The 12,746-nt window shown below is 52.7% G+C and overlaps 1 protein-coding gene across 1 annotated transcript in view; it reads left to right on the forward strand.

Annotated features, from left to right (window-relative positions):
- The window catches only part of RNF32 (ring finger protein 32), a 33,299-nt gene extending 25,296 nt beyond the window's left edge, over window positions 1-8,003 (forward strand). The window contains exons 7-8 of the mRNA XM_068973414.1: window positions 6,177-6,344; window positions 7,803-8,003. Coding sequence (XP_068829515.1) covers window positions 6,177-6,344; window positions 7,803-8,003 — 369 coding nt within the window. The remainder of the gene's footprint in view (window positions 1-6,176; window positions 6,345-7,802) is intronic.
- The last annotated feature ends 4,743 nt before the right edge of the window (window positions 8,004-12,746 follow it).

Genomic DNA, 12,746 nt, shown 5'->3' on the forward strand with positions numbered 1-12,746 from the left:
ATGCCAAGGGCCTCCCCAAGATGAAGTGGAGGAGCCAAGAGATAAGAAATACACACAGGAAGAAGGAAGGAGCCCCGGCCGGTGACAAGTGTCAGCGGAAGGAGCCAAGAGAGCCCTCTGGGCGGCCAGGCAGAGCGCTAGCCGGGCCGGAGAAGCACGGCGGGCAGCGGGCGGAGGGAGCCGGGCCGGCCCGGGCAGAGGCCGAGCAGGAAGGCAGCGAGGAGAGGCTGCCAAGAGGCCCGAGGAGGGGAGCCGGGGTCAGGGGCGTCTGCCCGCCCCTCCCACCTTCCTGCTGAGCCGGGCGCCCAGCTGGTCAAGGAACCACGTGGTCCCTCTCCCCGCTGGGCCAGGACCCTCTGTGCTTTCACCCCTCACCTGCGAAAGCTAACCAGCAGGGGGAGGGCACAGTGCTTTAGCTTAAACAACCTGCATTTTTTCAATTAAAAAAAATTTTTTTTATTGAAGGATAACTGCCTCACTGAATTTTGCTGTTTTCTGTCAAACCTCAGCTTGAATCAGTCATAGGTATACATACCTCCCCTCCCTTCTGAACCTCTCTCCAGTCTCCTGCCCCATGCCACCCCCCTAGGTTGATACAGAGCCCCTGTTTGAGTTTCCTGAGCCACACAGCAAATTCCCGCTGGCGATCTATGTCACTTATATGGTAATGTAAGTTTCCATGTTACTGTCTCCATGCATCTCACCCTCTCCTCCCCTCTCCCCAGGTCCGTGAGTCTGTTCTCTGTGTCTGTCTCTCCATTGCTGCCCTGCAAATAAAGTCTTCAGTACCATTTTTCTAGATTCTGTATATGTGCATTAGGATATGATATGTATCTCTCTCTTTCTGACTTACTCCACTCTAAATAATAAGTTCTAGGTTCATCCACCTCATTAGAGCTGACTCAAATGTGTTCCCTTTGATGGCTGAGTAATACTCCACTGTGTATGTGTACCTCAGCTTTCTTATCCATTCATCTGTCGATGGACGTCTAGGCTGCTTCCATGTTCTAGCTATTGTAAATAGTGCTGCAATGAACAGTGGGATACACGTGTCTCTTTCCATTTTGGTTTCCTCAGGGTATATGCCTAGGAGTGGGATTGCTGGGTCATATGGTGGTTTTATTCCTAGTTTTTAAAGGAATCTCCATACCGTCTTCCATAGTGGCTGTATCAGTTTACATTCACACCAACAGTGCAAGAGTGTTCCCTTTTCTCCACACCCTCTCCAGCATTTATTGTTTGTAGACTTTTTGATGAGGGCCATTCTGACCAGTGTGAGGTGATATCTCACTGTAGTTTTGATTTGCATTTCTCTAATAATGAGCGATGTTGGGCATCTTTGCATGTGTTTGTTAGCCATCTGCATGTCTTGTTTGGAGAAATGTCTGTTTAGGTCTTTTTCCCACTCTTTGATCGGGTTGTTTGTTTTTCTGGTACTGAGTTGTATGAGCTGCTTGTATATTTTGGAAATTCATCTTTTGTCAGTCATTTCATTTGCTATTATTTTCTCCCATTCTGAGGGTTGTCTTTTCACCTTGCTTATAGTTTCCTTTGCTGAAAAGCTTTTAAGTTTAATCAGGTCCCACTTGTTTCAGTTCAGTTCACTCAGTCGTGTCCGACTCTTTGCGACCCCATGAACTGCAGCACGCCAGGCCTCCCTGTCCATCATGAACTGCTGGAGTCCTTCAAACCCATGCCATCGAGTGATGCCATCCAACCCTCTCATCCTCTGTCGTCCCCTTCCTTCTCCTCCTGCCCTCAATCTTTCCCCGCATCAGGGTCTTCTCAAATGAGTCAGCTCTTTGCATCAGGTTTCAGCCTCAACATCAGTCCTTCCAATGGACACCCAGGACTGATCTCCTTTGGGATGAACTGGCTGAATCTCCACTTGTTTACTTCTGTTTTTATTTCCATTCCTCTAGGAGGTGGGTCATAGAGGATCTTGCTTTGATTTATGTCATCAAGTGTTCTGCCTGTGTTTTCCTCTAACAGTTTTATAGTTTCTGGTCTGACATTTATGTCTTTAATCCATTTTGAGTTTTCTTTGTGTTAGGAGGTGTTCTAATTTCACTCTTTTACATGTAGCTGTCTACTTTTCCCAGCACCATTTATTGAAGAGGCTGTCTTTGCCCCATTGTATATTCTTGCCTCCTTTGTCAAAAATAAGGTTCCCATATGTGTGTGGATTTATCTCTGGGCTTTCCGTTTTGCTCAGCATCTATATTTCTGTCTTTGTGCCAGTACCATACTGTGCTGATGACTGTGGCTCTGTAATATAATCTGAAATCAGGAAGGTGGATTCCTCCAGCTCCATTCTTCTTTCTCAAGACTGCTTTGGCTATTCGGGGTCTTTTGTGTTTCCATATGAATTGTGAAAATCTTTGTTCTAGCTCTGTGAAAACAATGCCATTGGTAATTTGATAGGGATCACAGTGAATCTGTGGCTTGAGCTTGGTAGTATAGTCATTTTCACAACATTGATTTTTCCTACCCAGGAACATGGACTATCTCTCCACCTGTTTATGTTGTCTTTGACTTCTTTCGTTAGTGTCTTACAATCTTCTGTGTAGAGTTCTTTTGTCTCCTTAGGTGAGTTTATTCCTAGATACTTAATTCTTTTTGCTGCAGTGGTGAATGGGATTGATTCCTTAATTTCTCTTTCTGATTTTTCATTGTTAGTATACAGAAATGCAAGGGATTTCTGTGTTTTGATTTTGTATCCTGCAACTTTGTTAAATTCACTGATTAGCTCTAGTCAAATTTATTTTTTAACTGGAGGAAAACTGCTTTACAATGTCATGTTGGTTTCTGCCATCCAACAACGCCAACCAGCTATAACTACACAGAGTGCTGTCCCTTGTGAGCCCCCCTCCCCGCACCCCACCCTCCGGGTATCACAGGTGCCAGGCGGGGCCCCTGTGCTGGCCGCATCCTCTCACCAGCTCTCTGTGTTAATCTGCATTTTAAGTCTCCAACGACCCCTGCAGATAAAGGGATGGCTGTTTTTCTCATTTGTGAAATGCTTCCCATTCAGGCTGAGGAAGTGTGCCCGTTACCAAGTGTGAGAGCGACGTCACGTGAACTGTGCACCCACATCCACACTGACCCTGCCCTCCGTGCCCAGAACTGGGTTCCAGCTGGGGGGCTGTGCCACAGACCCGGCGACACAGGGAGTGCCCCCCGGCCAGGTGCCCCCTGCCAGGCCCACGGCTACCTCTGGGTGTGTCCCGCCTTCCTCAAGGGGAGACACAATCCGTCAGGGTTTTGTTGAAAACATGGATTTCCACCAGTTGTGTCCTGGAGAAAACCCTGGAGAGGTGAAGGGGTGGCAGCGACTTCAGCTGTCCCAGAGCTCCTGGCTGCATCTGCAAAACCGCCACGGCCATTTTCTTCAGCAAGTGCTTCCCCGGTGCCTCGCGTGGCCAGTGCACAGAGCGGCTCACAGACACACAGACGGGGGGCACAAGGGGAAACAGCCCCGCCCAAGCTGGCAGAGAGGATGGAGGCGGTGCCACTGCAGGGCTGGAGGCAGGCAGGGGACGCCGCAGGCGTCCTCACGGGGCCACTGGGACCAGCGCGCACAGCCGCTCCGGGCACACCAGCTCCAGGCATCTCAAGCCGTGAGAGCTCACGCAACACGAGGACAGGCGTGGAGTCTCGCCATCGCCCTGGGCGTGTGTGCAGGAAGAGGAACACACATGTCTCGGCACGCACATGTGATAATACACACACATATGTAAGAAAATAGAAGCGCCCGTGGCCTCCACACTTCCTCTGCCACTCCCTGAAGTGACCCTGGGAAGCTCAGGAGGGCGCCGCACACTTGAAGCTGGGTGGTCCCGTCTCAGGGAAGGGAAGGGAGGTGAAAGTCGCTCAGTCGTGTCTGACTCTTTGCGACCCCGTGGACTATACAGTCCATGGGATTCTCCAGGCCAGACTACTGGAGTGGGTAGCCTTTCCCTTCTCCAGCAGATGTTCCTGACCCAGGAATTGAACTGGGGTCTCCTGCACTGCAGGCGGATTCTTTACCAGCTGAGCAATGTCAGGAAGCCCCACATCTCAGGGAGTAATGACTAAATCAGTGTTAAACGACTGTGACTCCTAACCCTTAATCGGGCAGCTTCTACGAGAGCAGTTCCCATCGCCAGTGAGCATCAGTCCCCTTGCCCCAGGGGCTGTTAGAACACGGATGGCTGCCTCCACCCGCAGTGCTGACCCAGGAGGACTGGGGCGGCCCGGAATCGGCACTGCTAGCAGCTCCCCGGTGAGGCGGATGCTCTGGTGCAGTGGCCTCGCCTGGAAGAAGACTGCAGTCCCCCCACCCCAGCGGTGGGACACCCCGGCACTGCCGTCCCTGCAGGCAGCACTTCTGCTGAGAACTAATGTGAGAGCAAACCTCGGCATCCCAGAGACTGTGTAAGGTCTGCACTGGCAGGGGCTAATTCTGGAGAAAGAAATGATCTTACCTCTCAGCTCTCTACAGGGAATCTCTCATGCTGCATGAAAAGCCAACTCAGAGAAAACCTGACTTATAAGACATTAATTGGAAGGCACCTGTATATGCATTTCCAAGGAATTCTTCCTTTTATAAAGTATAGGGACCTCTTCTACTTTTAATAATAGAGATTATCAGATATTTGAAAGGCTCAGGAACAGAGAAAATGAAGCATTGCCAGTTGGAGCCCATGAGCTTGGATCCAGCTGCCGGCTGGATAATTAGTCAGCAAGAAACAGAACTGGACTCCAAAATGGAAAAGCATCTTCGTCCAGGCCTCAGACACGGCTGAGAAACCACCGCCGGCAAGACCCCAAGACGTAGGCGCCTGGATTCAAGCCGTGGGCTGCCGACCACTTCACAGGCGGCCTTCCCCTGACAGTCGGCACCCGCCCTGTAAGCCCCAGGGACCAAGGCCGGGGAGGGTCAGTCCCCACAGCCCTGCCCCCATCCTGCCCAGGCTCGAGGCTTCTTGAGGGACGGAAGGGAGCTAGAAGGGACCCCTGGGGCCACGAAGGCACCTTCTGATGGAGGTGACCGGCACGGACACGCTGCACACACGCGGTGTCCCGTAGACCGGAATACTTGACACTGGGACATCTTCTGGGCCCGTGGAGAATGTGTTCCACGCATCACACACCTGAAGGACCACGAGGCCAAACTGAGTCCCGAGGAAGGAGGACATAGCTTGTGCTTTGCAGTGAGCCACCGTTAGCCCCCAGTGCCGCGAAAGGCGCGAGCTAAGGGGCGGCACGCCCAAGTCCACGCGCCTCCCACGCGACCTCGGCGCATAGCATTTTACAAACCGCACGTGGCCAATTGCGCCCAGCAAACGTGTGCGCTCATCTTGGCAACCCTGGTTTGCTCAGAGCTGTCGCCCTCAGCGGACAACCACGATTCCCATTACCTCGTTTGTCCTGAGAGCAGAGTGCTTTTCTAGATATCTCTGTACCAAATGCAGACCTTTATAAAGAGGCCTGAGCCTGGGGGAACGTTAGAGACTGTATTTGAGGACTGTGCCTTCAAAGCGAAACCAAAGTTTGCAATAAGCTGTGATAAGCCGCCTTCGTATTTAGGCTGGCAGTGAAATTACGACGGGTAGGTAAGTCCTAAAAATGCGTTCTGTAGCATAGAGACACATGATCATCCATAAACTGATTACCTCAGCTTATTTTTTTTAGCTCTTTAGGCAACAGCGGTGGGTTCAAAATGAGGATTTCAGAGCTTGGTGAGAAAGGCAGGATGAGTAACCAACTCAAAGGGAGGAGATGGTCTTTCCCGTGGATCCCCTCTCTGGAAATGTCCACACTGGAAGGACGGCTCCTGGCCTGCAGCTGTGAGGGACGGCGCTGCGGAGCCAGGGCCCGTGCCATGCTAGGCACCACTCGCGACAGCCTGGCACGGGCCTGGGGGTGGCACTGCCCAGCGGCGGGCCTGTGGGGCTCCGGGGGCGCTGCGAGCGCAAAGCGAGCGTGCGACCCACTGTACCCGGCTCTGGCCCCTCCTCATCTCAACTCCTCACCACCGTGCTCCCTGCCACCAAGCAAGTCTCGCCAGCAGGTGCCCCTTCCTGAAACCTCCGCCCACGCCCTCTGGGCTGGCGAGTGTGAGGGCAGCTGGGGGGGTGCGGGGGACCCCGGGGCGCTGCCCAGCGTGGCTCACGGTGGGCGCGGGCGCTCAGTTCACAGAGATCAGCCAGCGCCTGCTCTGCTCCTTCTGCACGGATATCGACGCGCTCTTCTCTGAGGTGGACCACTGCCTGGCCGCCAACCGCAGTGTCCTGCAGCAGCTGGAGGAGCGCTGTGGCCGCCAGCTCTCCGAAGAGGAGTGGGGCGAGATCCAGACCCAGGTAGGCACGCCGGGCCGGCCCTGCGGCGGGCAGGGAGGGGAGGGGGTGAGCTGGGCAGATCCAGACCCAGGTAGGCGCGGCCAGCCTGCCGGGGGCGGAGGGCCATGCACCGCGTAGAGGGGCCTGGGATGTGTGTCTGCCGCCAGAGGGCCCTGGGACCCTCGTCACCCACTCTGGGGTGAGGCTAAGGGCCTTGGGTGTGGAATTCCGCTTTGATGAAGGCGTCTAGTGAGCAGGGAAAGCACCAAGGTCAAAGGCCTCCCCACGTGCCCCCACCCTGAGCTTCCTGCCAGTCTCAGCCTGTGCACCCCTTGCATCTGAGGAGAGGGACTCCAAACCTGGCAGGGGAAACACTTACTTCAGTTTAGTTCAGTTCAGTCGCTCCGTTGTGTCCGACTCTTGGCGACCCCATGAATCGCAGCACGCCAGGCCTCCCTGTCCATCACCAACTCCCGGAGTTCACTCAAACTCATGTCCATCGAGTCGGTGATATCATCCAGCCATCTCATCCTCTGTCATCCCCTTCTCCTCTTGCCCCCAATCCCTCCCAGCATCACAGTCTTTTCCAATGAGTCAACTCTTTGCATGAGGTGGCCAAAGTACTGGAGCTTCAGCTTCAGCATCATTCCTTCCAAAGAAATCCCAAGGCTGCTCTCCTTCAGAATGGACTGGTTGGATCTCCTTGCAGTCCAAGGGACTCTCAAGAGTCTTCTCCAACACCACAGCTCAAAAGCATCAATTCTTTGGCACTCAGCCTTCTTCACAGTCCAACTCTCACATCCATACATGACCACAGGAAAAACCACAGCCTTGACTAGACGGACCTTAGTCGGCAAAGTAATGTCTCTGCTTTTGAATATACTATCTAGGTTGGCCATAACTTTTCTTCCAAGGAGTAAACATCTTTTAATTTCATGGCTGCAGTCACCATCTGCAGTGATTCTGGAGCCCCCCAAAATAAAGTCTGACACTGTTTCCACTGTTTCCCCATCTATTTCCCATGAAGTGATGGGACCGGATGCCATGATCTTCGTTTTCTGAATGTTGAGCTTTAAGCCAACTTTTTCGCTCTCCTCTTTCACACTCATCAAGAGGCTTTTTAGCTCCTCTTCACTTTCTGCCATAAGGGTGGTGTTAGAAATCACAAAAATAGTAAAATGCATAAAGAAGTTTAGCGGCTACGTAGTGTCAGAGACCGCTTAAGTAAAAGAAAGTCGGTCACAAAGGCTCAGCGTCTGAGAGGCTGTGTCTGAAGTGGGCTCTACCCCAGGTGGGCTGCGGCCCTCCCATGTCTGCAGGAGTGGCACAGCACAGATGTGACCAGCGCTATTTCAGCCCAGGGTGAAACGCCTTCACATTCAGAAGGCCCTCGTCTGGGGTGCCTGGCTCTCACTAAACTCAGGGCACTGCCCGCCGCGGCGTGGCCCGCACGTGTGACCGCCCGCCCCTGTGTTGCAGGCCCTGTGCCGGGAGGCCCCCGACTGCCCCATCTGCCTCGCCGCGCTGGCGCCACGGGAGAGGGTCCTGCTGTCCTGCTCACACGTGTTCCACCACGCGTGCCTCCAAGCCCTGGAGGAGCTCTCCCTGGGGGACAGCGCACCTTTCCACACGTGTCCGCTCTGCCGCTGCTGCTATCAGAAGAGGATTCTTGAATGTTGAATTCACAGGGAAAAAAATTGCATGATTCGGGGGGGGAGTGTTAACCTTATTGTTGGTAGTTGTACGTTAGGAAAGCTGACAATATTTTAAAAGCTCACAAACCCATCCAAGTCTAGTCTTTATAAAAAGAAAACTTCAAATTCATAAGTTGAGTCAGCTGAAGTGAGAAACGGATTAAAAACTTCTATCTTGGAGGCTCTACAGTTTGCTGATTAGCTTGGCTTCTGGTTGGTGGGCTGGGCTGCTCGTGAGAGTACAGAGATTCCCTCCTCAGCCCCTCACAGCGTCTCCCCAGGCCTGCTCGACAGCGGCAGCTCGTGTCCGACTGCAGGCTGAACCCAAACCTCTTAGAGCGTCCAAAGGCCCTCTGCCACTCAAATGCTTGCTTGTAGTTGTTGCTTTATCTCTATGGGATAAGTTACTGTTGATTCCAGCACTTTGAATACATAAACCCAAGATATAAAAATAAGATATTCACTGCTTTCAACATCAGTTCAGCCACTCAGTGGTGTCTGACTCTTTGTGACCCCCTGGACTGCAGCACGCCAGGCTTCACCAACTCCCAGAGCTTGCTCAAACTCATGTCCATCGAGTCAGTGATGCCATCCAACCATCTCATCCTCTGTCATCCCCTTCTCCTTCCGCCTTCAATCTTTCCCAGAGTCTTTTCAATCTGGGTTCTTCCCATCAAGTAGCCAAAGTGTTGGAAGCTTCAGCTGCAGCATCAGTCCTTTCAATGAAAGTTCAGGACTGATTTCCTTTGGGATTCACTAGTTTGATCTCCTTGCTTTTCCAGGGACTCTCAAGAGTCTTCTCAACACCACAGTTCAAAAGCATCAGTTCTTCGGCACTCAGCTTTCTTTATGGTCCAACTCTCACATCCATACACGACTACTGGAAAAACCATAGCCTTGACTAGACGGGCCTCTTTCAGTAAAGTAACGTCTCTGCTTTTTAATATGCTGTCTAAAACAGCACATCATGTATTAATAACTCAGAGCCACATGTTCATGGCTCACATGTAAAGAAATCCATGAATCTTCCTGGGAGCCTGGTCATTCACAAGCACTGACCATAGAGTCCTGGCGAGGTGCCCCAGCTGCTGGGACAGAAGAGGCCCCAGATGTTAGGGACAGAAGCAGCAGCCTGTCCTCCTGAACCTGCCCGCCCGTCAGCAGTGGGAGAGGCCCGAGGAGCTGCCCTCAGTGGCTCCTGGCGCTCGGCCGCTCTGCCTGGGGTCTCCAGCGAACCCTCCCCCGCGCTGAGGAAGAGCAGGCAGACTTTTCCTTTTAACTAAAAAAAAAAGGTTCTTTCTTTATTTGGGTCTTAGTTGTGGCTTGCAGGATCTTCACCGTGGTGCCCGGAGTGTGTGGGATCTTAGTTCCCAGACCGGGGGTCGAACCCACATCCCCTGCATTGGAAGGCGGGTTCCTACCCCTGGGCCACAGGCAGGTCCTGCAGGCAGGCTTTGCGGCCACCCTGGTGCTCCTGGCAGGTCAGTGCAGCCACAACTAACAGCCAGGCCGGGAGGCGGGGACAGACAGGTGGCCAGGGCCAGCTGCACGCCTGTCAAGGTGCACAACAGCCCCAGCGTCGCCTGGGAAGGAACCCCACCACGCCTGTTCCTGTTTATTTCTCATCCCATCTGGGGCGTTTTCTTTACATAAAGCCCATGCACACATGGAACAACAGACTGGTTCCAAATAGGAGAAGGAGTACGCCAAGGCTGTATATTGTCACCCTGCTTATTTAACTTCTATGCAGAGGACATCATGAGAAACACTGGGCTGGAAGAAGCACAAGCTGGAATCAAGATTGCCGGGAGAAATATCAATAACCTCAGATATGCAGATGACACCACTCTTATGGCAGAAAGTGAAGAGGAACTAAAAAGCCTCTTGATGAAAGTGAAAGAGGAGAGTGAAAAAGTTGGCTTAAAGCTCAACATTCAGAAAACAAAGATCATGGCATCCGGTCCCATCACTTCATGGGAAATAGATGGGGAAACAGTGGAAACAGTGTCAGACTTTATTTTTGGGGGGCTCCAAAATCACCACAGATGGTGACTGCAGCCATGAAATTAAAAGACGCTTGCTTCTTGGAAGAAAAGTTATGACCAACCTAGATAGCATATTCAAAAGCAGAGACATTACTTTGCCGACTAAGGTCCGTCTAGTCAAGGCTATGGTTTTCCCAGTAGTCATGTATGGATGTGAGAGTTGGACTGTGAAGAAGGCTGAGTGCCGAAGAATTGATGCTTTTGAACTGTGGTGTTGGAGAAGACTCTTGAGAGTCCCTTGGACTGCAAAGAGATCCAACCAGTCCATTCTGAAGGAGGTCAGCTCTGGGATTTCTTTGGAAGGAATGATGCTAAAGCTGAAGCTCCAGTACTTTGGCCACCTCATGCGAAGTGTTGACTCATTGGAAAAGACCCTGATGCTGGGAGGGACTGGGGGCAGGTGGAGAAGGGGACGACCCAGGATGAGATGTCTGGATAGTATCACTGACTCTATGGACGTATGTCTGAGTGAACTCCGGGAGTTGGTGATGGACAGGGAGGCCTGGTGTGCTGCGATTCAGTTGGACACGACTGAGCGACTGAACTGATGCACATATATCCCTTAATGAGCACATCCACATATCCTGGGGTATGTCCACTTTGCAGTGATGGAGAGTCCCATGAAACAATCTGGAGCCTGACTTGGAGATGATTTAAATGGTGAGCAGACACTCGTTGGACCATTAAGAAGGCTGAGCACCGAAGAATTGATGCTTTTGAACTGTCATGCTGGAGAAGACTCTTGAGAGCCCCTTGGACTGCAAGGAGATCCAACCAGTCCATCCTAAAAGGAAATCAGACCTGAACATTCGTTGGAAGGACTGGTGCTGCAGCTGGAACTCCAATGCTTTGGCCACCTGATGAGAAGAACTGACTCATCTGCAAAGACCTGATGCTGGGAAAGATTGGAGGCAGGAGGAGAAGGGGACGACAGAGGAAGAGATGGTTGGATGGCATCACTGACTCGATGGACATGAGTATGAGCAAGCTCTGGGACATGGTGAAGGACAGGGAGGCCTGGCGTGCTGCAGTCCCTGGGGTTGCAGAGAGTGAGACACGGCTGAGCGGCTGAACAGCAACAACAACCCTGTCATGAGAGCTGGGGAAGGCTGGCTCCCAGACACGGCCCCTCCTGCTTCCCGCCGGTGGCCCCTCCAGCAGAGCACAGCCTGCTGAGGACGAAAACCTGGCCGACCTGATGCCAGCCCCATGCCCAGAGCCTGCAGGGGGGCAGCCAGGGGGCCCCAGGTGCTCAGCGAGCGCGGGGGGCCACTCAGGGACGGCGTGACCGCGTTCTGGGCACGCTGCCCACACCTGGTGACTCTGCCCGCTTCCGCAGCCCGCCTCTCACACTGTCCCTGACTCCGTGAGTTGTGCAGATCCTTCCAGGAAAGGACACAAGCAGCAGCTCCACAGGAGCCTGGGCTGCCGTGGGAAGTGGCAAGTGAGAACCCCGTGAGGGCCCCGGGGCATGTCTCACTCGGCCGGGACTGTTGATGGCAGATCAGGGAACTTCCTTACTGAAAAGCTCTGGAACATGACGCCCGGCAAAGGCTGCAGAGGCCACGCTTACCGGACAGGAAAACGCCACAGTGGGGCAGCCGCTTCTCCGGGCAGACGTGCGCAGGGCAAAAAACCACAGGCACCACGCAGAGGCTATACAATTACATCGCAGTCTCTCTGCGTCTCCTTTGAAAACTGCTCACTGATCAAAAAAGAGTGGCAGCCCAGAGAAACGCAAGTTTGGTGGAGGACTCACTTGTGAGGCTGCCTAAATCCATAGATAATCCCTAAGTTTCATCTCACCTGTCCAGGCAGCTGGGTATTTGGTTTATTCTCATTTCAGTAGTGAATTCCAGTTTCGTTTCATCTGATATATATATATATATATATAATTTTGAAATAATCTAGGTGCACAAAGAGTTGTAACAGTTCCCAGGGAGCCTTCACCCAGCTTCCCTTCATGTTAACACGCCTTAGTAAAACTGTCAAAACCAGGAAACTAGCATTGAAACAACAGTGTTAACTGACCTACAGATTTGATCCACCGTCTCTGGGATGTCTTGTGAACAAGAATTTTCTTTGCCAACAAGAGTGCTAATGTCTAAAAGAATGCATCGTCCACGCTATAAGCCAGGTGTATGTAGGGATGTCACCGTGTCCTGTGGGAGACAGAGGGGAATGAGTCACTGATCAGGGCCCGAGAAGTGAAGAGGGCGAGGAAGTATCCGTAACTCAAAACACACAGTGTTCAGTACATGAAGAGGTGCATATGCTTCAAAACAGTGTGAGAAATACTAGTTAGAGCTCTGAGTTACAGAGTTTAGACGTCAGCCCGATCCTTAAGGACACTGGGTTTATGGAGAAGGCACGAAGGTCACACACTGTTCACCGTACGATTTGCCACAACCCACAGCAGCCTCGTGGGGAAGCAAAGCTGATGGGCGGGAGCTGCGTTCGGGGCTCCGAGCAGACTGACAGCGGTGACCTATTCAATGCCCGCGGGGCGGCCCTGTCCTTGGGAGCCCCGGAGGGCAGGCAGCCAGGTGTGCCCCCAGCGGCTGCCCAGTTCCTGCAACTGTCCCTCCGGAGGGTAAGTTCATGCTTGGAAGTGGCTCGGAGTCCCAGGGGTAACTCCCCTTCACATCCACAGAGCTTCTCCGGGTGGACCCGCTTCTTTGCAG

The sequence above is a fragment of the Capricornis sumatraensis genome, chromosome 5, assembly GCF_032405125.1.
Source record: "Capricornis sumatraensis isolate serow.1 chromosome 5, serow.2, whole genome shotgun sequence".
Classification (NCBI taxonomy): Eukaryota; Metazoa; Chordata; class Mammalia; order Artiodactyla; family Bovidae; genus Capricornis; species Capricornis sumatraensis.